General features: G+C 40.6%; 1 protein-coding gene across 12 annotated transcripts in view; it reads right to left on the bottom strand.

Moving 5' to 3' along the window:
- Positions 1-1729: 1729 nt before the first annotated feature.
- LOC105398322 (paired amphipathic helix protein Sin3b) overlaps positions 1730-23802 on the bottom strand; it is a 45866-nt gene continuing 23793 nt past the window's right edge. For 6 of the 12 annotated variants that reach the window (XM_048624533.1, XM_048624270.1, XM_048624380.1 and 3 more), the window contains exons 14-33: positions 23303-23408; positions 22799-22970; positions 22207-22343; positions 21235-21275; positions 20815-20923; positions 19847-19953; positions 18680-18796; positions 18011-18187; positions 16161-16265; positions 14669-14867; positions 13583-13750; positions 12729-12817; positions 12229-12328; positions 10659-10774; positions 9554-9707; positions 6313-6494; positions 5354-5485; positions 4608-4718; positions 3359-3618; positions 1730-2851 (exon numbers count right to left, since the gene is read on the bottom strand). In XM_048624533.1, the coding sequence (XP_048480490.1) occupies positions 2716-2851; positions 3359-3618; positions 4608-4718; positions 5354-5485; positions 6313-6494; positions 9554-9707; positions 10659-10774; positions 12229-12328; positions 12729-12817; positions 13583-13750; positions 14669-14867; positions 16161-16265; positions 18011-18187; positions 18680-18796; positions 19847-19953; positions 20815-20923; positions 21235-21275; positions 22207-22343; positions 22799-22970; positions 23303-23408 (2718 nt within the window). In that variant the 3' untranslated portion in view covers positions 1730-2715. Of the gene's footprint in view, positions 2852-3358; positions 3619-4607; positions 4719-5353; positions 5486-6312; positions 6495-9553; positions 9708-10658; positions 10775-12228; positions 12329-12728; positions 12818-13582; positions 13751-14668; positions 14868-16160; positions 16266-18010; positions 18188-18679; positions 18797-19846; positions 19954-20814; positions 20926-21125; positions 21276-22206; positions 22344-22798; positions 22971-23302; positions 23409-23802 lie in introns of all 12 variants that reach the window. The other 6 variants (XM_048624459.1, XM_048624600.1, XM_048624085.1 and 3 more) reach the window with 4 other exon arrangements.

Consider the following 23802-nt stretch of genomic DNA (forward strand, 5'->3'; position numbering starts at 1 on the left):
TTCTAAGGCCACGTTCAGATGACAAGCGCTCATACATACATACATTTTATTCCGCGCGACGCACGTTAGCATGTGTACAGCCTGAATAAAATGTATGTAGTTGTAAACGCGTGTTACCAAAACGCGCGTTGAGCGCTTGTCATCTGAACGTGGCCTAATTGAGCATGTAATTATAAAGGATGTTAAAAAAGCGTGTAGTAAGATGAAGGGTTTTACAGCATGTATGGCATAATTGCCCCCCTGGGCCTAGGCCTTATGCTTGCCAAATTTTAATAGAATCTGTTGGTCCATTTCATGGATTTTTTTTATGTTGGATTACTTACGTAAAGTGTTTGGTTGAGAAGATAGAATTTTTGAAACCTTATTGCAATAGCTACCGCTATAAATGCTATAATTAATAATATGTTTTTTTTTCTAATTTTGCCACTAATTCTAATATTTTAACGCGATTGTACGAGCAATCTCGCACTAAACAGGGTAATCTAAGCTATGCCTTAACATTCCAAACTTATGTACTAGGATAAAAAGGTAAACTGGATGGAGTTTTATGAGTGATCTTCATCAAGTCGGGTCAAAGTAAGTGGCTCTGGCTAACTATGTTGTGTAGAATGGTCTGCCTCTGGAAAGTTCACTGATGAATCAGCCTGTAGGTATGTTTTTATAAATTTATAATTAATATGTAGCTAAAATGTAACCTTACAGAGAATTAACGTTTACAAGATTTTACGTGAGTTTTCTACTGTCATGTAATATTCACAATAAAGGTGAATAATTAATGAAGAGGTCATTTTGTAAAACACTTCGTCCATTTTATGCATTTTACTTATGTAAAATATACCTAGTTAGAGTACCTAATTTAAATATTAAAGAAATAATCTGAAAGAAATCTGCGATATTTAGTCACAATATTTAATACGGAATGCCCAAAAAGTACCAACTTGACATTAAAGTTACTACGGAACTTATTATTATTACCTATCTAATGTTAATTAATATTTTAGAATATACTTATTATATTATACATTGTGATACTGTTAATAATAAAGAATGATTATTTTGTAAATAACAGGAAGCCTTTTTTTAGGCTAAGTACCCAATTGTGTGTATACAGGTTGTTGCAAAAAGGGTAAGCCAAAACCTACGTGTGCTGCATGTTACATCAAAGCCCGGAAATAAAATCAGAATGTTAAAAATCGCGAAAAAATATATAACTTTGTTGGTCACGTGTCTTGTTAAGCAGGTTTCTTTGACTTTTTTTCAGGCTTAGTAATCTTAGTATTCCCATTTTGCAACATTCTGTATATCTAATTGTTTTTTTTATAGTATATCAGAAGCAAGGAACATAAGTTCTACCTAAGGCCGAAGCCACGAATTTTCATATATTTTAAATGGCCAAGCTGCCTAGTGCGCAGCGGGCCTAAGAGGCCATGGTAGCTATTTTGGTAAACCGCTTATCGTTAGAGAAGTACTTATGTTATGTTCCTTGGTTAAGCGCTCGCTTCTCACGCCAATGACCCGGGTTCAAATCCCGCCCCTAACAGGTGCAGTCAGCAGAAAATGTATGCCATTATTAGTATACTCATAAAGGAAAAAAACACTATACAAAATACTTACCTTCATCAGATCTATGCTGTATCTACTGTATAGGGTCTCAGTACATATCTCAATAAAATGCCTACCACTATAGCACTCATTGGGAATCGGGTAAAACAAAAGAAAACACCAAAACTATTATAAATATAATAATATTTATTCCTCTTGACAAGTCATTTTTTTTTACAAATTAACAAACATTGGTTCTTCAACATTTCCTTCTTTATACTACAAAAAACACTTGCACTCGCCTTACTAATATGTACAACAAAATAATTACACTGTACTTTAAAACAGAAGAGATCGTTTTAGTCCCTCGTTTCAGGGACATGGACTCATCATCATCATCAACTACAGTTAAAAGTGCACCACTAAAACGTGATGTCACCGAAAAATACTCATCTTTCATATCATAATCAAAAGCCGTCGTTTGCTATTCGAGAACGTTAAAATGCATCACCCTGTTACCTCAACGCCGGGGCGTGTACGCACAATAAATTAAATAAACTACTTTTAGAAACGACGGCTATTGGGCTGAAGCTTTCATTAAATTTACAATACTGTCTTAGCTTCTCGACAAACTTTACAAATCTCTTTCTTATTTAGTGGCTGTGAGATGTGACATCACAATTCTCAAGTAAACTAATGTTACCGAAATAAGACTATATTCACAAAGCCCCAGCCCAATATATTTTTAATAATGTCAGCGAATGCAGTCCATATCCCCTTTACACATAGGTTACAACCTACATTGAGCCTTATGGCCGCACCTCATAAGCGATTCACGTCCGAAATCCGCTGTACGAGTTTGAATGCAAAGGCTTTCTAAGCAACCAATCAAAATACAGCATTTCACCGTCTGCCATCCAAACTCATAACACCACTCTTCACACACGACTCGCACACGAGGCGCGACCATCAAAACTAACATTACACTTCTTCAATGTCGCCATCAAATCCTCCAGAAAGACTTTTCAAAACAACTTTTTCCGGTACTTTTAACCGAATTATAATCGCTCAAAGAATGAAAATCTAAACCCGAAACAAGCCGTTTTTCAAAGCCCCGCTCCAATTCACTTCTGCATCCTTCATCTGGCGACACATCCCAAGTCTAAGTTAAGTCTACGTGTCGGTAGACCGTCGCCGCAGCCAGGCGTGGAAGCGGCGGCGGCGGCGTGCTTGTAAGCGTTCTTGGGAGTCTCGAGCCGCCTTCAGGCAGCCGCGCCGGTACAGGTGGTGGGGGCGGGCCGCTAGTAACCTGTGGAGGGAGGGGATAGGTTAGTTAGATGGAAATTTAAGCACTTATCTATGTGTAAGGGAACGGAAAGGGCTAAATGGAAACGGGACGGGAGCGATATCTAAGTTCGATCATTTTAATATAACTTTTATATGAAATCGTAAAAGATTACATAAGGCAATCTTGGATAGTGTATTTTACATGAGATATTATTCATAAGTGCTATTTAGACATCAGAAGGAAGGCAGCATGCGTGTATCGTCATTTTTATTCAGATAAAGCACATCGCACGTGTTTCATCATTTGTCATTTTCGTCATATTATGTGTTTTGCAGAATATCTTTCAGATGAAAACTTGAGAAGGCCAGGCCACTTCGGAGTTCCAACTATTTGATTATTAGATTTTTTACCTTTACAAAGTCATACATAGCCTACTTTTAGTTCCGAAAGTATCATATGCAAACCATTGCAAGGCTCGCAAAAATATCTAAGTACACTACACACAAAACACTAAACAAAAACCCTTACCTCAACCGATTGCTCAAGCAGCAATCATGTAAATCCGCGACCGTCGGTTTCCTCTTATGCCTCGCATGGTGCGAGTGTGCCGCGCCGCCGCCGGGGGCTAAGTTGGCGCCGCCGCCGCCGCCGCCGCGCCGCGCGTTGCGGGCGAGGAACACGGGCTTGTTGGCGCCGGGCGGCGGCGACGGCGCGCGCGGCGACATGTAGCGTTCCGAGTAGAGCGCCCAGGCGGCGGCTGCTGCTGAGCCGTTGGTGGGGACTCGGGACTGGAAGGTTAAGGGGAATGGTTAGTTTGTATTGAATGAAGATTTTGGAGTGGTCCATAAAGGCTTTGTCAAACAAAAAGCGTTATTAGCACGATAACAGAGCGATAACTTGACGCCGAAGATGACTGTTGTACTACTATTTTAAACAGAGCGCCAGCGCTATCGTAACGCTTTCTGTTTGACAAAGCCTTAATAAGATAAAACAAAGAGGGCGATGGTAAAAGAGGAGAATGCCGAAAAGTCTTCAAATTTATAACGCGTCTAAAAGTGATATACAATCTGGGGGGGAGAATTTGGATGGGAAGTAAAATAATGGAAAACTTAGGCCTAGTAACGCACCACCAAAGTAAACAAAACCACGTTAGCAATAATGACGATTTATTTATTTATTGAGAAACCAACAGCGTAACTATTAAAATGTCTTAGGTGGTCATAATTTATCAGTAAGGCCAATAACAGGTTTCTTCGTAGAACTCACTTTTTAGACACAAACACACGATCGTGCGAAACAATCCTATTTTGATGATGAATAATTTGTATGAACATTTTCGGCACGCCACCGGCCGCGGTGGCTCGGTGACGCTTCCAATGCTCACACTCGCTCTGCCCCTCGTACGCAGTTGCACGCACCTATGTGAGGAAGCCAACGGTTTGTAGGGGTTATGGTGTTCTATTTAATACATATTCCACTGCTGCACGCAAACTTCCTGTCCAAGATCGTCCATGTTTTCGTCTTTGCAGTAATTTCATCGTAAAGTGATAATGTCAAACTTTTAAGATATTTATTTATTCATCAATAATGAACGTACTAAAGCTATCTGATCGAAACATATTAAACATAAGTGTGAAAAGGCAGGGCATGTTTTATTTGGTGATAAGTAGGAGCTGTATAGAGTTGGAGTTAGTGGTCGCGTTTCTGTCAAAGTGTGCCTACAAAATTAAGATAAACGTAGCTTGTTTCCCTAACTGTCAATATCAAATCAAGTTACCTGGCTAGTGGGCGACAGTCTGGAGGAGTCGTTGTTGAGCGTAGGTGAAGTGCGCCCGTCTCCCGCTCCCTCTAGTAGTTCAAACGTCATCTTGCACTCGTCTCCGCTGTACTGTGAACGATAGGTATATAATTAGCTTCCGTGTGAGGGGGGGAAAGTTGAATGATACACAAATTATAGATTTTTTATGAAGGGCCCTCGGACTTGGAATAAGTACCATGTACTAGGAGCTGGGTTCCACATCTAGATTCCAGATGCTTTCCTTCACCGTAAGAACTCGTGGTATAGTTGTACTTAAATTATTTATATATAAAAATAACATTGGTAGATGCCAACATTTGTACACTAGGCCTCTCGAATGACAGGAAGAGGACTTATCCGTTATGTTTCTGTGTTACTTAAGTATCTATTCAGGTCTATTCTTTCTGGTTTTACAAAGGGTAGGCAAGGCAACTATTTACACACTCACAGCTCTCACTAGGCAGGCATAGTGATAGGTGAACGCGGTAGCATTCTCATTTGCATGTCTTGGTTTTACAAAGGGTAGGCAAACCAACTAGTCTTGGTTTATTGTGTTGTGGTTATATTTATATTGAAAATCTAATTTGTTATGTTTATATTCGTATAATGAAATGTAGGTAATATAGATATTGTATTTACATATAGCATAAGTCAAGAATGTCGCATTGGTGTAACCACTGTTAAGGCATGTCTTTTGTAAATAAAATAAATAGTTAAACACTCACAGCTCTCACTAAGAAGGCGGCATGGTGGTGGGTGAGCGCGGCGACGGCGCGGCGCACGTAGCCCCCGCGGCGCCCGCGCGCGAACAGCTCCGCCGCTCTGACGGACCACACTTCTGAGACGCAGTGCTGGAGCTGTGGAGAGGGGAGTGGGTTGTTAATTGGGGTTGTCAGAGGAATAGCGTAGGGAAAGATCGCTGAGAGCGGAGCAAGATAAACCTGTGTATACTTTTATACTTTTGTGGCGAAAAAATTACATTCAGATGACAAAATTGTATTTTTTTATTGGATGTGGATGACGACAAGATAACTAGATTAAGATAGGAGAAAGATGGACATAACTAAAAAAAAAGATCTGGCAATCAAGTTTCTGCAACTGATTTTATTGCCAGTCAAAATGGGCGCGATTTAAATTGGGTTTATATGCCAAAAATTAAGATTTTGAATGCAAGAGAACGTCAGAAGGAAGGCAGCATGCGTGTATCGTCAATAACAATTACGTTCAAGCACATCGCATGTGTTTCATCATTATTAACTTGCATTCAAATTAATAAAAATATTAATTATACACTACAGTGACAATGGCTAAAATTGAGAGGTAGAAATATTGAATTGAAAACCTTGAAAAACGGTGCACTACATCCAGCAATGTGGCATATTTTATGTCAATCCTAACTAATATTATAATTTCGAAAGTAACTGTGTCTGTCTGTCTGTCTGTTACTCTTTCACGCCGAAACTACTGAACGGATTTAAATGAAATTTGGTATACATACGGTCTAGACCCTGGGAAAGAACATAGGCTACTTTTTATCCCGGAAATCCCACGGGAAAACTTTTTAAGGCGAATCGAAGCGCGCGGGAACAGCTAGTTTTATATAATTTGAATCCAGGATTCTACAGTTTTAACTAAACATTTCTTCCCCACAGTCAATCAAACAACATATCCGTAAAATATTCACCTGTCTAACAGCATACGACACGATCTTGTCCAGCGTGTACGCCGGATACGCCTTGATGCCAAACATCTCCCTCGCGGCGTCTTCAAACGCCGAAGGCTCCATATTGCCATCTAGAACATTCTTCACCAGTTCTAATAGCGCGTTGTAGTACTCCGACGGTGACGTCACATCCGCTGGTAAGTCTGCAAAGAGGTTTGTGAAGTTAGAAATAGGTTGGAAGTGTAAAGAGGTTGGGTGGTTGAGGTTGGAGTCAGAAAAAAGGCAGCATGCGTGTATCGTCAATTTGGTTACGTTAAGCACATCGCATGTGTTTTTTTTTTTTTTTTTTTTTTTTTTTTTAAGAAATTGTTATCACTCCACAGACTTTATGTCCGTGCCTTTTGAAGAGTGGTAAATTTTATGAGATAGTTTTTAATTCTTTTATCTACTTTCTACTCGGTAAGGAAGTTTCATTTATATATAGGTATATATATTCTATCTTTTATATATATTGTTCTTTTTTTTTTTCTTTTTCTTTTTTCCTTTTTTTTTTTTCCACTGCTGGGGGAAAATCCACATGGACACCTGGGAAGAGGACCCAGGTAGTGTCGGGCGTTAACCGACTAAAAACCCCCAGCCGTGTATCTCATTATACAAGAATTTTTTTTTTTTTTTTTTTTTCTTTCTTTTTTTTTTCCTTTTTTTTAAATTAATGGTTTTCAGAGTCACACTTACATTAGTAATGGCAACAAACTTAACAAGGACAGGGCCAATGCCAGCTGTCTTCGGAGAACTTAGTAGACACCTGGCAATGGCTCGGCCCCTCAGTCGTTATAGGTCATGTTTTGCCTGATGTTAGTGTGTGACTCTGTTCTTAAAGATAACTTATTTTAATTGTTAGTTATGATATAATAATCAATAGGTTAGTTATATAAATTATTTTCCCAATTTGACCTATATTTTGCGCTCTTAACCAAAATTATATTTTATGATTTATTCCGCCCCGTTTTGCCTTCTTAACATTTCCCCAGAAAGTGCAATGACCTCTTCGTCTCGATTCTTAACTGCCATTTTTAGATTGTACTCGAGGATGCGTTTCTTTGGCGCTGTTATTGCCGTTTTAGCGAGGTTGCCGATAGCGTCCTCGGTGTCATCCGCATAGTAGGTGCAGGCGGTGGTGTGCCTCGACAGCGCCACTACTGCGTGAGGTATGCTATCGTGCAACTTTATTTTATCTTTTGTTCTTATGATAATAACGGATTCGTACGTCAATCCCTGTGCTTCGTGTATGGTTAGGACGCGTGAGCCCATTCCTTCACCATACCCTTGGCTGGTCAAGGTCTCTTTTTCTTCCTGTGTATGCACCAGGAACAGAGTGTTGGTTTGGGATTTGGGAATTACTGCGTCAGTTAACCTTTTCAGCTGCAGGGATTGGATGCGCGCTGTTGCTGCGTATATGCCTGAGTATACTTCCTTTAGGGCGTATGCAACATCCATGGGGTTTCTGTATGAGCACAACAGCTCCTGGGTGATGTTTGCTACCAGTGTTGGGCGATTGTACCTAAGCTCGAATAGGTTCTCTCTGTCGATATATGGTAGCTGATTGATGTCTCCGATCAGAGCAATATCACAGGCACGAGACAGGTGGGCGGCCATTACGATTGCCCCGAAATGGTTCATCAGGGCTTCGTCAATTATCAGGCGTTGGCAACCGACATGTTCTCTAAAGCCGTTTACCAGGACTGATGCCATCGTACGCACCCTAGTTTTGACCATGTCACCAATACGATGCGCCAGCCTGTTTCTTATGTCGATGGCCGCCTCAGTTGTTGTTGTGATAATGGTGTCTTTGCTCACATCGAAGTTATTTATCACCCAGGTTGTCTTCCCACATCCAGGTACCCCGTTCACCCAAGTGATAGTGGGCATCGTCCAGTGATTCCAGTTGGCGTTGATGGTTTCCACTTTTGCTAGGATTTTATCCTCTAGCATAATCCTGGTGCACTGGGCGACGACCACTATTTGGTTGTTGTGTGGCACAGTAAATTTTGAGGAGTTGCATTCCCAGGGTACAAATCCGCTTTCCTCGCTGTAAGCCGCCATATACGCTCCAGTCATTTTGCCTCTGAGGACTTGGCAACTACTGTTATCGTATATGCAGGCTTCGGCCTCCTCGAGTAGAATTTTTAGCCGGCCTTCGTTTTCTTGCCTGTAGGTCTGCATGATGGTTTTGCACGACAAGAGGTTTACCTGCTTTGTGGCGGTTGTTATTGCCACAAATTCTATGACGGCATTCTCCAAATGCTCTTTAGGGGAGGTTGCTGTTTTTAGCTTCGGTGGGACCACCTGACCCATGTCGGCTCTTGTTATGGTTCTTTGGGCCGTTCTTTTTCGGATGGGGCCTTTGGGGATTTGGCGCCACTCAGGTGTCCTCTGTGGTTTCCCCATAAGGCTTTGGGCAGCTGATTTGAATGCCTGAAGGAACCCTTGTGCGCGCCCCTGCGAGATTCTGCTCTGCATCCTCATATTTATTTCCTGCTGTTCAGCAGCAGCGACGGACTCGGAAGCCATCCTCTCCTGTAGGCGTTCTGATCCGGTGACCGCTTCAGTTTGTTGGTGGTTGTTGTTCCTCACGGGTATGTGTCCACTGAGAAAGCTTAGGTCTTCACCTCTGTCCTCATACACAACTATTTCGTGTTGTTTTGAGGCTTTTAGGCAGCCCAGCTGGTCAACAATTTCACCTTTCTTATGCTCGATCACCATTGCGTCTACGCTTATTATCTTGGGGACGTTACTATCTTGTGCTCTCTCTCCAAGCGTAGTGAGCCATGAGCATGCCTGGACAAACGGGGTGTCATCGGCATCGCATGTGTTTCATCATGAAGTGTTTGTTGTTTGCGGAAATAAATCCTGGTGTCCCCGATGGAAGAGGTTTATAAAGACACCGGCGATATATCTAGAGATAACCAGGATCACATAAACCATCAGGCCAGGCACTTACTTGAATCATAGTAGGTTGAATCCTTTATATTCTCTAGGTAACCACAGGATATTAAACCTATAGGTACCAGGATAGCATAGAGCACGAAGCACTTACTTGATTCATAGGGTGAATACCCTTTATTCTCCCGCAAACTAAGCGCTAAGCTATTGAACTAAAAGTACCAGGGTCGTATAAAGCACAAGGCGGTTACTTACGCCGCAGGCTGTATCTATTGATACTTGATTGATCTAAAGCTACCAGGACCACATAGAAACTCACTATTAGGCTTCAGTCGCAGCGCATTAGCGGTGGCGGAGGCGGAGGGCGCGGGCGCGGCGGCGGCGGCGTGGCGCGCGCCCGCTAGCCGTTGACATAGGGCTCCGTGGAGACGCAGGAAGAGGTACCAGGAGGCTGTGCAGACGAAGCGGGCTTCCTGTGGGGGTAAAAATAAAGATAATGTTAGGTAAAGTTTTTAAAATGGCTTTGGAGGATTTCAGTAACGTTGTATGGACGTGTAGTCACCTTCCTCTAAAAGTATACAGCTTGTGGAGCAGTTGAGATAGCGAACACAAGTATCTGTGCTACTCAAACACTTACACTGCCACACACAACAATAACCCAGTCTCGTGTAGTTATAACATACTGGGTTATATACTTCAGATATCACTGTTTTCACCCCGCCTATATACTTTTAAACGAAGGCGACTGAACATGCTATTACAACTTTATTGTAAGTGCAAAAGACATCAGAAGGAAGGCAGCATGCGTGTATCGTCAAAACAATTACGTTCAAGCACATCGCATGTGTTTCATCATTATCATTTTGCACTTACAATATTTTTAACAGCAACGATAAATAAATAAATAAATGGATCGAATAGTTTACGGGCTAGGTCATCATCTGCCTTTTTATTTTATCTTGTCCTCTAGAACTAGGGTTTATCACCATGATGAAAGGGATGTCAGTCGCTGATTGCACAGAATGCGTCGAATGTACGTACTACATCAGAACGGCTAGAACAGGGCGCAAGACGCGTTATCAAGACGGCACTTATTTTTGCATCGCGAGGCCGCTTGTGCTTGTGCCACGTGGTATGCTAGCAGGAAAAGGTAATACGTCACTCGGAAAACCTTCAAAGTTGAGGGTTTTCCGAGTGAAGTATCACATCTTTTACTTTTAATTAGCTGATGATAATAACTGAGAGTTCTCGAGTGGAAACCACGAACAGGCAAACGCAGCGTGGGACGCCCTCCTACCCGCTGGACCAGCACCTTCGGCGGGTAGTGGCTGGATGAGGAAGGCCGAGGACCGAGTGTTGTGGCGCTCCTTGGCAGCGGCCTATGTCCAGCAGTGGATGATTATTGGCTGATGATGTCTACTCACATTGGGCGGATGATCTCTGTAGTCGTCCTCCACCTCCGAGGGCTCGCTCTTGATGTCGGACTTGGCCTCCTCGTTGCTGCTGCTGCGCTTCACCGCGTTCGACGTTATTGTGCTGTCTGTAACAATGGATATGGAAACGTTAGAACATAGTTGTATGGCTATTTTATTTTATTTATTTAATACTTAATTGCCCTAATATAACATAAGTTAAAAAAAAGAAGTTAATGCTAAAAGCTACCAGCCAACCTAGAGGTACAGGAAAACAAGTAGAAATATAGTTTTTGTATTTGTTAGCAATCGTATTGTTTTCAATATTTTATACTGTTTATTAAATAAGGTTAGATACAATCAATTTATTTGTTAATATATAGCATAGTTTTTGTTTCACAAACAGAATATAAGAAAATACGCTACAGGAGATAGACATGCAAGAAATACTATCCATGTTAAAATAAAAAATACTCGACAAAATCACAATAACAAACAATTAAGTTGCAAGCCCTTGGCCTCAACCAGGCGTATCTCAAGCGAATTCTACGTGAGTGGGTTTGCAATTAGCATACTTATCCAGTCGACGAACTTATGACGTCACTACTATTGCGCACAACTACTTAGTAAAAACTTTTTACTAAGTAGTTGTGCGCAATTTTTACTAAAAAGGGGATCTTTATAATGTTTATTCTATGTTTTCAGTTTAAAAAATACAGGACAGATTTCAAAAGTTTTCTCGGCATTATTAAAGCAATTGTGTTCTGTTTTAGACTACCAAAATAATTATCTAACTTCAAGAACAATCATAGGAATAGGTCGTTTTTATTAACGTAACAAAACCAAGCACGCTATCATAGTTACAGGACAAATACTAAAATAAACACATTACAAATTACAAAGATACTAATATGTGTCACAAACAAATAGCAGAGTCAATGACCGGCAACAAAACAAAAGATATCTACGCTTTGCCGTCAACAAACGAATACTAATGTGCTATAATGCGTTATCAATCCACCTCCACAACTATTATTACTCTGATAATTATGTAAATAAACACCTGAGCAAATATTACAGAGAACTCTAATAGTAAACAAAAAGCCCTCCCACATTAGTTCTAATCTAAAAATAAACTTGGGTTCGGCAACGTGCCAACCGGCAGCTAATTAGATATTTATAGTTCATTGACTTAGGTACACCTACGAATATTTGTACTGTTTACATTGCTTTTAGCGATAAGGCGGCCTGTTGGACTAATTTTAAATGAGAAAAAGACATCAGAAGGAAGGCAGCATGCGTGTATCGTCAAAACAATTACGTTTAAGCACATCGCATGTGTTTCATCATTGTCCATTTCGCAGTTTTTATTTTGATCAGATATGTTATTTTCCAGTCACCCGCACTCTATTTATCTACTAGTAGTTTTAATAACATTATCTACCGTCGAATGGGTTAGGTCTTTTAAAAAACTACAACGGATAACAGACAGGTTTACATCTGGCGTACGCGCTGTGTTCAATAGGTTTGTTAAAGGTGGTACTAAGCAAAAATACGACATAATTTAAATAAGTGGACTCACCTTTACTCTCCGTGTTGTTGTTGTTTTTCGGCGTGTTCTCCTTGTTGTTCTTGTTGTGTTTTGTGCTCTTGTCAGAGTTGTTGTCGCTCTCAGACGACTGCTGCGAAACAATATGTGTATTATTAGATATTTCAGAACTTTTATTACGATTCATTTATTCAAAAATCTACCGATATATTTCTTAAAATTAATAAGCTAAAGGAGCAGTAGCCAGTCATATCAGATGTAAAACCGATGACCGTATGACCGTTGGAGAATACAGTTGTATGATTTACTGTAGTAGCCAGTCAGAGGTAGGTACATTGTGCATGACATACGTGACTGGTTTCTATAACTTATCCGTCTGTAGATCCTGTACGAGTATATATCCAGCGTTGTGTCTGGACTCTGAAGGAAGGACGTTTGGAAAATATATTTTTGCGAAGTGGCCCGGTTTGGGAAGTAGTCTCTATGGACCGAAAGGACGACTACAGATTAATTCATGATGAGATGACACATACCTCCTTCTCAATCTTGACTCCGCTGCTAATCTTCTCATCTGCGTCATCGGGCGAAGCACTATCTGGCGACGCCGCCTCCTCCTTGTCCTCTGTAGGTAGACAGACAGACACATAGTTAGTAACTTTATTTAATATATGCTTACATTATTGGTCAAGAGAAAAATAAATAAATGTTTATTTGTATAGGCTCCGAAACTACTGAGGCCTGAATCTGGCCACTTTTGATAGAAACGACAGTAGTACTACGTGGCTATAGCGTAAATGTAGCAGTAATAGTACTACGAATACTTATAAAAACGACTATCAAAATGTAGCATTTTAGGAAGAGACATCAGTAGGAAGGCAGCATGCGTGTATCACCACTGACAATTCTGTCCAAGCACATCGCATGTGTTTCATCATTATCTCTCATCATCATCACGTCCCCACTGCTGGGGCAGGGGCTCCTTCCAATGAAGGAAGGGTTTAGGCCTAGTGCGGGTTGGGGGACCCTAACACAAGCAAGCTTGTGCTGAGAAAGTTATCGGGTAAGTGGTCCACCCGACTGTCAGATGTTTTCAAGCTGCCCGAAGGTCTCTCTGACTAGGCTTAACGACTGCTGCCGCAACTGGGACCCACGGCTTAACGTGCCGTCCGAAGCACGGAAGCGTCCAGAAACAGGCTAATTAAGAATATCTTTTCTTCAATATTCTTCGTGCGTGTATGAAGAGACTAATGAATGTGGAGGAAGCGAAAGAAGTATGTCAGGATCGTGGCACGTGGAGATCCATAGTCTCTGCCTACCCCTCTGGGAGACAGACGTGAGCATTTGTATGTATGTATGTATTCTTCAGTAGATCGTGATGATGACATACCGTCGTCCCGCTCGTCGTCAGACAGCGGCTGCGGCGGGTGGCTCAGCAGCTCGGGCAGGAACTGTCTCAGCAGCTGCTTGATCCGCCGCTTCTCCGCCTTCTGGATGGCGGTCTGGCGCCGCGCGTGGTGGATGAGGAGCTCGGCCGCGTCGCGCACTATCTTGATCGCTGGAATGAGAGGGAAACGTTCGGTTAGTAGGGTTTTTATTAGGCTTTAGGGTGTTTAAATTGTAGTAGTTTTTTTGCGATTTTTCAAAAGTCGTAGAATAAAAGATGTTCAGAATAATTCCCTGAGTGACCCTCAGTATACAAGTCCTTTCGTTTTTTCATTATTATGTGCACAAATATAAAAAGGTGTAAAGGGCGTATAAAGTACTAGCCTATGTTCTTTCCCAGGGTCTATAGCATGTGTATACCAAATTTCATTCAAATCCGTTCAGTAGTTTTGGCGTGAAAGAGTAACAAGACAGACAGACAGACACAGTTACTTTCGCATTTATAATATTAGTTAGGATATGTTCAATATAGCTTTACATCATTTCATGATTATTATACGGTTCAAGTAAGTTCATAAATGCTTCGTTAATATTCGAGACATCAGTAGGAAGGCAGCATGCGTGTATCACCACTGACAATTCTGTCCAAGCACATCGCATGTGTTTCATCATTATCTCTGGTTAATTATTATAATTACAGTCACAAATCATTCTACTAAACATGAACATGGTTTTCACGCTTTCAAATTATCGATGATCGAACATAACCAATTATTACAGTTGAAAAATGTAGTACAAAGCAAATATACTCCAATTATTATTTATATGTAACTATATCAGATTATAATATTTCTCCTTTGTCCGAACTGACAGATCTTGCCGTGAAACGTTCATCAACCGTATGCACCGTATTTTTCGCGAATCGAGATATAGTGACATTTATCTACGTCGATAACAAGTAGCAGCGGTGACAAGTAGCCGGTATTAACTGTACTTTGAAGGCCGAGGACACAGTATTATACCGCTCGCTCCTCTCTCCGCAGCCTATGTTAATCAGTAGATGACTCCTGGCTGATGATGATGAACTAACCTTCCTGGCGGCTGCTCATGCCGTAGTCCACGCACACGTGCGGGCCGGGCTTGCGCGCCGCGAACGCGCTCTCCACCTCGTTGAACAGACTCTTGGAGCGGAGAGCCTTCAGGTCGTTCTGCTTGAAGTTGATGCCTTGATGGTCGAGGGATTTTAGGTAGTATTTTTCGTTTTGCTCCCGCCATTGTTTGTTGAAGCCCTGTGGAGGGAAAGAGGGTTAAAAAGAGGTTTGATTGTGCGTTGTAAAAGGACAAAATTTGTTTATGGGTATCTTTTTAGGCAAAAAAAAGTATCATTGAGGAAGTGTTTGTGTGAGCGTGGTATAAAATTGAATAAGTTATGTTACTAAAAAAAAACAATTCAGCATGACCTGACCATTTACTGTAGACGAGAACGTAGAAAATCGTTCACTATTTCAATCTTCGACATTCAATTCAATATTCACTAACCGATATTCAGTCAGCAGAACTTCAATCTACATTTATAATGTACGACGTACAGTCGACTCCATACATAAGTATACACTTTTATACCTACTAAAACAAACTTTCACTCAGGCCAAAATCCGAACCCAAACTATGATCGCATAATATTTTAACTTGTGTTTATGTTTGTTACTTCTTTCCGGGAAGACATATTTAGTAAACTGACAACCCCAAATAAACACTTTTTATCCCGGAATTCCCACCGGTAAACTTTTCGGAGGTCGCGGGCTAATAATGCTATTCATAGATCAACAACAACCGGACACAAAACATCCGTTCGGACACATCATGTTTCCGTATATCCAAAAATGCGCACATATTCTGAACCAGACTGTACAAACACCCACATCTATCTACACCTACATCTGTTGCACGCTGTAGTTGCATCACAGATTCGGTATCGGGCGCGCAAATCAATACCCTTACAGCGTCATAGCTGTGGAGGCGTGCAATGAACTGTGACCGGTGGGGTATTGGCGAATGCGAAAGGTTTGTGTTGTTGGAACGTTTGCGCGCCATTTTCTTGTAAGTTTTAGTTTTTGTACATGTCTGAGGGAGTATGAAACTGATTGGACTGAGTTTTATTTTTCTGTAGGGTGTGTTTACGGATAGGACGAATATCAATTCAACTAGCCTAGTTATATTGTAAGTATATTGAAAGAATAACAAACAAACAAACTTGGTTTGTATTTTCCGCTGTCGAAACCTAAAATTCTCTGCAACATCTGAATCAACTTTACCGTAAATCTAATTTTGAAGTGGCAAAGTTTATAGATCTACTAATGGGGTTTTTAATAGCGTGCGGATTTGATCACGCATGCGGGATTGCCACGCACGAGTGACACCCGCGCGTTTCTTTTCATACAAAAAAATAGTGTAATGAGTGGGATATGCACGCGGGACGCGGTAGAATGGCGCGCAAACTAAATCCGCCGGCTGTTAAAAACACCCCATAATTAAAATGTATTCTTCCAGAATCATCGTCATCATCATCAGCAGACACTCACCTTCTGCGCCTCTCTCCACTCCTCCTCCTTGGCCTTCAGCCGGCGCAGCACCACTGGCACGGCTACTACGGGGTTCTTCTTGAGCCCCGCGATGATGTCCACCGCCTGGGAGGTAAGATGGGAAGGTTAGAAGGGGTAGGGAGGCGAGCGGCGGGGTTGGGAGGGTGTTGTGTGGTTGGTTGTTTGTGATGTTTTGGCTGTTTTGTACCCCTTTGGAAGGATAGTAAAAATGGTGTTTTAGTACAGTCCTAGTATCCAATAGTTATTGTGTGGATTACTAGAAGTAGGTATATGAAAGGATATTATACAATTTTTATAGTTACAGCGATGGACAAATAGCCCAGAGACATTCTAAAATGAAAAGTACTTTTTATGTATTTGGGAAAAGAAATGAAAGGGTTATTTTTTATAATGAATGAGAATTATATGAAAAATAATGTATGAAAATTAACGTTCCATAATATTAACGGTTTTATACTGGCTTTACTATCCACTATCTTCCAGCATCTTTTTGTACAAACACTTAACCACACAACGCATCTCGCAACCCACAAAACCGTCGCCTTCAAATATAATATAGCAAACTCGGAACCAATCATCCAAGCTTTACGACATAGATCGTACTGGCATGCACGTCTACACTACATTATATATTAAACTACTATATAGAAAATACGTAAATATATACTTCTACTCCCCAACTACTATATATAAAGGATAAAAAAGGTTTACAGTATCAAGCTACGATATAAGTAATATTTTATAAAGTTTCAGATAATAATTATGCAAAATAATAGATTCCAGTATAGAATAGAATATGAACGTGCAAAATCAAAATATGCTGCAAAAGAATGGCACTTATAAAATATATTTTGTTATATAGAATATAATTTCATTGAGAAGCTGTAAGAATTTGCAACACGCAGGAATAAAACAAACTATTTTATAATATTGTAAGCATTTCAACTACCTCTCACCATTTATTTAAAAAAGATTTTACCTGATTAACTTCGCAAACGCTTGATAAATAATATTTTCCCCATTGTTAAGAATTTTACTAAATGCACCCCATAAAACTGAAACTATACACTAAGCTAATCCCAATCTAAGCTGCTAAATTGACTATTATTTATTAAAATTTGTAAGCTATTGATCTCAACTAAACTTTCCTGTGATAAATTCATCTACCGCTGACCCCTGTGCATTTTTTTTTTGTTTCTTCCTCTATATAACTTTTTTTATCCTTGCTCTATAAATTCAATCTATAAAACCCTACCCCTTACAGTTTAATGGCAGATTTTAGAGGCGGCAAATCGTGACCAAAGAGTCGTTAACCACAAGGTTTAGTGATAAGACCGCCTTTTTTGTAAGTATGTGTTTGTATATAAGCTTCATAAATTCTGTTCTTGTGTAGATATAAAGAATATTCTATCTATCTGTTCAAAGTCACTGCTTTCTACCCCTCCGTTTTCTAACGACATAAAAAAGTGACCAACTTCATAAATGGTGCTAAAAAACACGATGCTTTGAGCCCTGCATTCCTACCCCCCTATTACTAGAAAAGATATAGGACGTGACGTTTTAGCTATTGAACTGTTTTGTCCCTCTCTGCCAAAGAACAATTTATTCTTTGACAGATAGTGACTAAACAGTTCAATAGCTAAACGTAACTTTTCTATGAATAAGAGGGCTAGACTGTAAATCCGGCACTACCTACCCCTACAACCTACCCCTACAACCTACCTACCCCTCATCAAACTCCTCGCGTGTCCTACGTCACTATCTATCCCCACCCCTACTCTCCTCTACCTCCTGTCGTGCCATGCCAATACATCCTTGTCAGTCCGTACCACCTTGTCTCCATAGATCCTGCGCAGCGCCCTCTGGTGTATGGTCGGCGAGTGTCCGCCGAGGCAGTCGTCGAGGCGGTATTTAGCTGCGTCTTCTGCCGACATTCGGGATAGCTTCTTTTGCACGCCTTCTAGCACGCGGATGGTGGCCGCGTTGGTCTCGATTACTACGTCCAGCTGTTGGGAGGGTTTGTGGTTAGTGTGTGGTTGGTTAGTTAATAGTGATAAGTTATTCATAATAGACATGTACTTCTACAAGTTGGACACTTATTTGCCAGGTCAACGTAAAGTGGTGTTTGTACTTGGCAATAAAAATTGCAGGAGTCGACTTATGCAAAGGTGTAAACAGATGTTGCAAGCATACTTCTGCTAGTTTTTCAAATAATGTTTACTTGCCTACAGAATTGTACTATTGCAATTCTATAATTGCAGCTTTTAACCTTACTTTACGGGCATACTGAGCATCTTTGGTGAACGAAAAATGTGTCGTATCAGCAACTGTACCTTATATACGTCCAGGGCAACCCATGCCATCAACTGATAATTTTACTGGCTAATATCCTTTCACACGACCACGGTTACAAAACCTTTTCCTGCTCTAATGTCTGCCTGTCTGGATTGACCATTACAATATTAATTTCAATGTAAAGTTACAGTATATTTTCTTACCTCAAACCGCTCGTCTTCACACCTGTAGATGTACTCTTCATACTGCGTCTTGCGGCTGGTCACGAACGTAGATTCTTCGCTCCATGACGGGAATGATACCCATGTGTCGTTCAACACCTGTTTATAACAAAATAATCAAGTTATTCACATGTTTGATATATAAAAAAATATATGTAGGTATATTTACAAGAAGTTTTGCAACAAAAAGGAAATGTATAAATAAGATAGCAACTTATAATTAAAACAGTTCAAAAAGGTTTATGTTTATCAAATCTACAAGGCGACCATTGGATAGAAGATATAAATCATCTATAAACTAAGTTAGGCTCTTCCTTTACTAGCCAGTTAGTCGCGTGTTTAAACGCTACTCGGGCTACACATCCTGTCTAGATCTACGCATCTCTTGTAATGTAAGTTACGACCTATGAATAACTTAACGCCACGTTACACATAGATCACAGATTGTGAAGCGGCTATTGACATTCAGATATGTATCCTATCTTTACAATACTAGTATGTATCACAATATAGACAATGTATTGACATTCAGATATTTCTTCTTTCAGATTATTATCTTTCATATACATCTATGTACCACAGACAATGGATCGACGTCAAGCGCGTTGGCGTCAACCTTTCGCGTCGTGACCTCTGCTCTGCTCCCCCCTTATGACGCCCGCACTCTTATGATTAGCGCGAGCGGGATGTAAGAGAGTTGTTTCATCAATTAAAAAAAACTAATGATGAGTATTTATAATAACAGAAAAAATAGTGGTCTTTGAATCATGATCATTCGACAGCCATCAACATAATGCGGATGGACACATTTCTGTTTTGTCAACTGTACATACTCAGACAGCCGCTATTATAGTCAGCTCTCTTATTACCTTATCACCACCGACCGACCTATCGACAAGTTAGTTAGTTTTGACAAATAACAACGATAACCGATTTATTGCTTATTTGCGGTGCTCGTAAGGTAGTTGGTAGTTTTACAGGCAGCTTCATAAGTAGCTATACACTGGACCTTGTCTTGTATCTTGTCAACTTAACAAACCACCTCCTATCCATTCATTGAAACATTGACGGTTCGTCAGCTTGTCATGTTACAAATGTGTATAGCTACTTATACAGCTGACCGTACATTATGCTAAAGAGAAACCTCACCTCCTTGCAGAGCGCAGTGCGTCCGCTGCAGCGGCGCGAGGCGGCCTCGGCGGAGCCCCGCGGCAGCGCGCAGTACGACGTGCCCAGCCGCTTGCACGTGCTCAGATCTGGTGATAATGAAGGTGGGTTAATAAATGGTATAGTTTATCACATAGGTAAATTACCTGAGGATGACAATAAATCATAATAATTGTTTAGAAACTATTGTTAATTAAGACTGAAACATTCATTTACGGGAGAATAACGCGACATAATTTCGGCTTAGTGTCATCATATCAATGTAAAATACATTGCAGGCGTAATAATGCCGCACTTATACTAATGATGTCTATGTTTAAACTCTAATTCAGCCATGTAGGAATGACGGGTGTCCGCGCTACAAACTCTGCAAATGACGCAATTCTGACTGGCAAATCCTTTCAGACATCCTTTCCTCCTATAGCCATAGCTCACGTAAACGGAAAAATTGCTATCTTCCCCCCTCCGCGGTTGATCTTGTCACTTTTGGTATGGTTTACGGGTGTTGAAATTGTTTTGATTTTTTGATTTGGAAAATTAGATAAACAGATAAATATTATTTAGTAATGTAAGTCTTATTAATTTAATTTATGTGGACGTTTTTACTGTAAGTCCTTGTATTATTAGTACTTTTGTTTTTTGTTTTTAATTACTTTCTCTAATGAATGTATATATTATAAACTCATTCTACACTGTAATACTCTTTGTAGTGCCTACCATTAAGTTATAATTATAAAGGAAGAGCTTGTTATCTAAAGCACAGGTGATGAGCCTAGTTTAGGTAACAATGTAAATTCCTTATTTAATTGTTCAACTTATGTATACTTTATAGCTCACGTAAACGGATCGCCTTTCACCACGCTGTCAACCAGGCGTTCGCGAGCTTGTCCCGAGGCCTTTATAGTGTTAGTCACCGACACGCTAAGAAGAAGAAGACATTAATAACATACCGATATCCATAGCGGCGTCGCCCTGCGGCCTGTCATGTCTCAACTGGGCAGCCAACGCGCCTATCGGCTCCAGCCTCTGCTTGCTGTCCAGCCGCTCCCGGTCGTACGACATCTTACTCAACCTGCTGCCTTATACAGCTACCTATCTAAGTTCCTCAGCGAATCGGAGGCTGTCCCACGCTGCTCATGCCTGTTCTCGAAAGCTCGGTGTTTCTTCGGCCAGTTGCTACATGGTTTTACGGAAAAAGCGTCGATCGAGATTACTCCTCTCATCTTTATGTATATTTATTATGTATTCATGTATAACATACCAATATCCATAGCGGCATCGCCCTGCGGCCTGTCATGTCTCAACTGGGCAGCCAACGCCCCTATAGGCTCGAGCCTCTGCTTGCTGTCGAGCCTCTCCCGGTCGTACGAGAGTAAGCTGCCTGAAGTGGGGTTGTAGTTGTTGTATGGAGCTGTGGGTGAGGAAATAAGACGTTTAGTACAAGGTTACTAGTGTATGAAATACGGTTAGGATAGATAGAATACACTTTATTTGTACACAAAAAAGAAAAATAAAATTAACAAGTACTTAATTAGAATACAAAAGGCGGTCTTATCACTAAACGCGATCTCTGCCAGCCAACCTTTGGATGGAGGGAATAAGAGATTAAGATTTAGTGATCACCCTGTAAGCAGTGACTGTTGGACAAACAGACAAACATCATGTGACAATAAGTAGACTACAACTTGTCAGATAATAACTCAATACAGACACTTTAATTTGCAGTTTTTGAAACAGACCATGAAAATTTGAAACAATAACGAAAATCGATTTGAACAGTTTAAGTAGCGTTATACTGAATTATAGTTTCAGACACGCTAACTAAACTAGCTAATTGCTAATTATTATGTTAGAAATTAACCCCGAAACGAAAACTCATAATACAATTAACTCAATGAAATTATGCTTCGTTAGCGAAGCAATTAAATTTCACATAACATAACTTTATGTTCATGTAATTTACCAAAAACAACTAACACAATTTGTTGAGGTCCTATTACATGAGGTTTCAGAGGATTAGATCTTATGGGTATCTAAATGTAGCATATTACATCGAGGGTTAAATATTTAATCATTTTCCTGCTAACGATATCGCTTTTAGATAGACACGATAAACGTAGATGGCAGTTGCTAGACTCAGTGGGCTGAAGTCAGTGTTATTGGGCACTGTATGACTGCTGAATGCTGCTTACACTCGGTAAAGCGTAGCATTGCGTACTTCTAGCGCTGGAGCTCTGTTTGACGGTATTTTACCATAGTAGTACAACACATTTTAGCATCATAGCGCGGCGTCAACCTAAAGACCTATATCCACTACGGCTGGTGATGATGATGCTACTAACCAGCTTCGGCCGGTGGTTCAGCCCTCACGAAGTCCTGCAGCCAGCGCCGCAGCTCCCCGTGCCGGCAGAGGAACGGAGCCGTCACGGAGACCAGTTCGGACGCAGAGATTATCTCGTTGGTGTAGAGCAGCAGGCATCTGGTGATGGGAGAGTGGGGGGTTAGTATAAAAGTGTTGGAAAGAAAGAGAAGAAAAATCGCAATACTCTAGAGATTTTGGGTTGGGTTTGTATGTATGTATAATATAGAATATAGTTAACGCCAGAGAAAATTCACTGTACTCGTGTAGCGAAAGTAAAAGTCAATGTTTATTTCAAGAGTTATATAATAAGTATACGTTCCCAGTGAGCAAACTGTTCGCGCGTGTAACGCTGGTAAGTCGCATAATTATTAAACGGCTAAGCCGATTTCCATAAAACATGGCTTTAGCCATTCTTTTGGGTCATAGGTAATTTTACGATTTGTTTCTTTGGTTAAAACACTTCGGCTAACATTACCTTTGACCCAAAAAACCCAAATCGAAAATCGGTTAAGCCGTTTGGAATCTAATTTACCAGGAACGGATACACAGTCGCACAGACCCGTAAAACTCACCTCAAGAAGTTGTCATAAACATGTTGGCTCCGCAAAGCCTTGCGCACTCTGTCGAAGTAGTTGTACTCGTGCATAGATCCACATTTAGCCGCCTCGGCGTAGGATACGTCTCGAACATGGGCGCCGGTCAGGCCCGAAGGACGGGGTTTTTTCGGCGGCGGCGCGCCGGATGCTGTTGGGGGGAGAATGTAGGGGTTAAAATTAAGAATGTTTATCATATTTGTGCAAAATTTTGTATCAGAATCACATAACTTAATATAGAAATAACGGATTTGTTACACCGTGTTACGGAAAGTTATGTAGATACATATTTTTATGTCCAGGAGTAGACTTTTATTGGCTGTTCATAATGATGACGAAACAGAATACCACTTAAAATATACTTATAGACTAGGAACAATAGGCTGCCTTATCAATCCATTTCTTACAGGCAAACATAATATGTATAAGAATCAAAGTAACATAAAAATAGAGAGACATATTTAACTTTACAAGTATACATACCCATAGTACCAGTAGTAGATGAGAAAGACGGTGATCTCTTGAGATGCGGGTGCGGCGGCGGCTGCGCGGGCGCCGCGGCCGGCGCTGGGCCCGGGTGCTTCGGGATCTGGTGGACAAATATGTAAGGTAAGTCAAGAGCATACCAAACTTTATGTTTATTTAGATTTTTGCGGAATACGCCATTTGGATGAAAAGAGAAAATATGTGCTCCTGCATTCCTAGCACGGGCATTCCATTGATTGTTTGGCTGCTTATTCACAACCAAAAACACTGAGAATAGTGTTTCGAGTTTAACTACTCATACGAAACACATTGGCAATTGGACATAGATAACGACTTAAATAACCAGCTGAAAAAAGTCCTAATCACCATGATACCTTAAAATGCATTTGTTATTATTATTTAAATTATTATAGGCTGTATTCACGATAAGTAAAGTAGATTACTTTCTAATCATATCATTTATTATAAAATTTACTCAAGACACAGTAGCATTTTAT

This window comes from Plutella xylostella, chromosome 2 (assembly GCF_932276165.1).
Source record: "Plutella xylostella chromosome 2, ilPluXylo3.1, whole genome shotgun sequence".
Classification (NCBI taxonomy): Eukaryota; Metazoa; Arthropoda; class Insecta; order Lepidoptera; family Plutellidae; genus Plutella; species Plutella xylostella.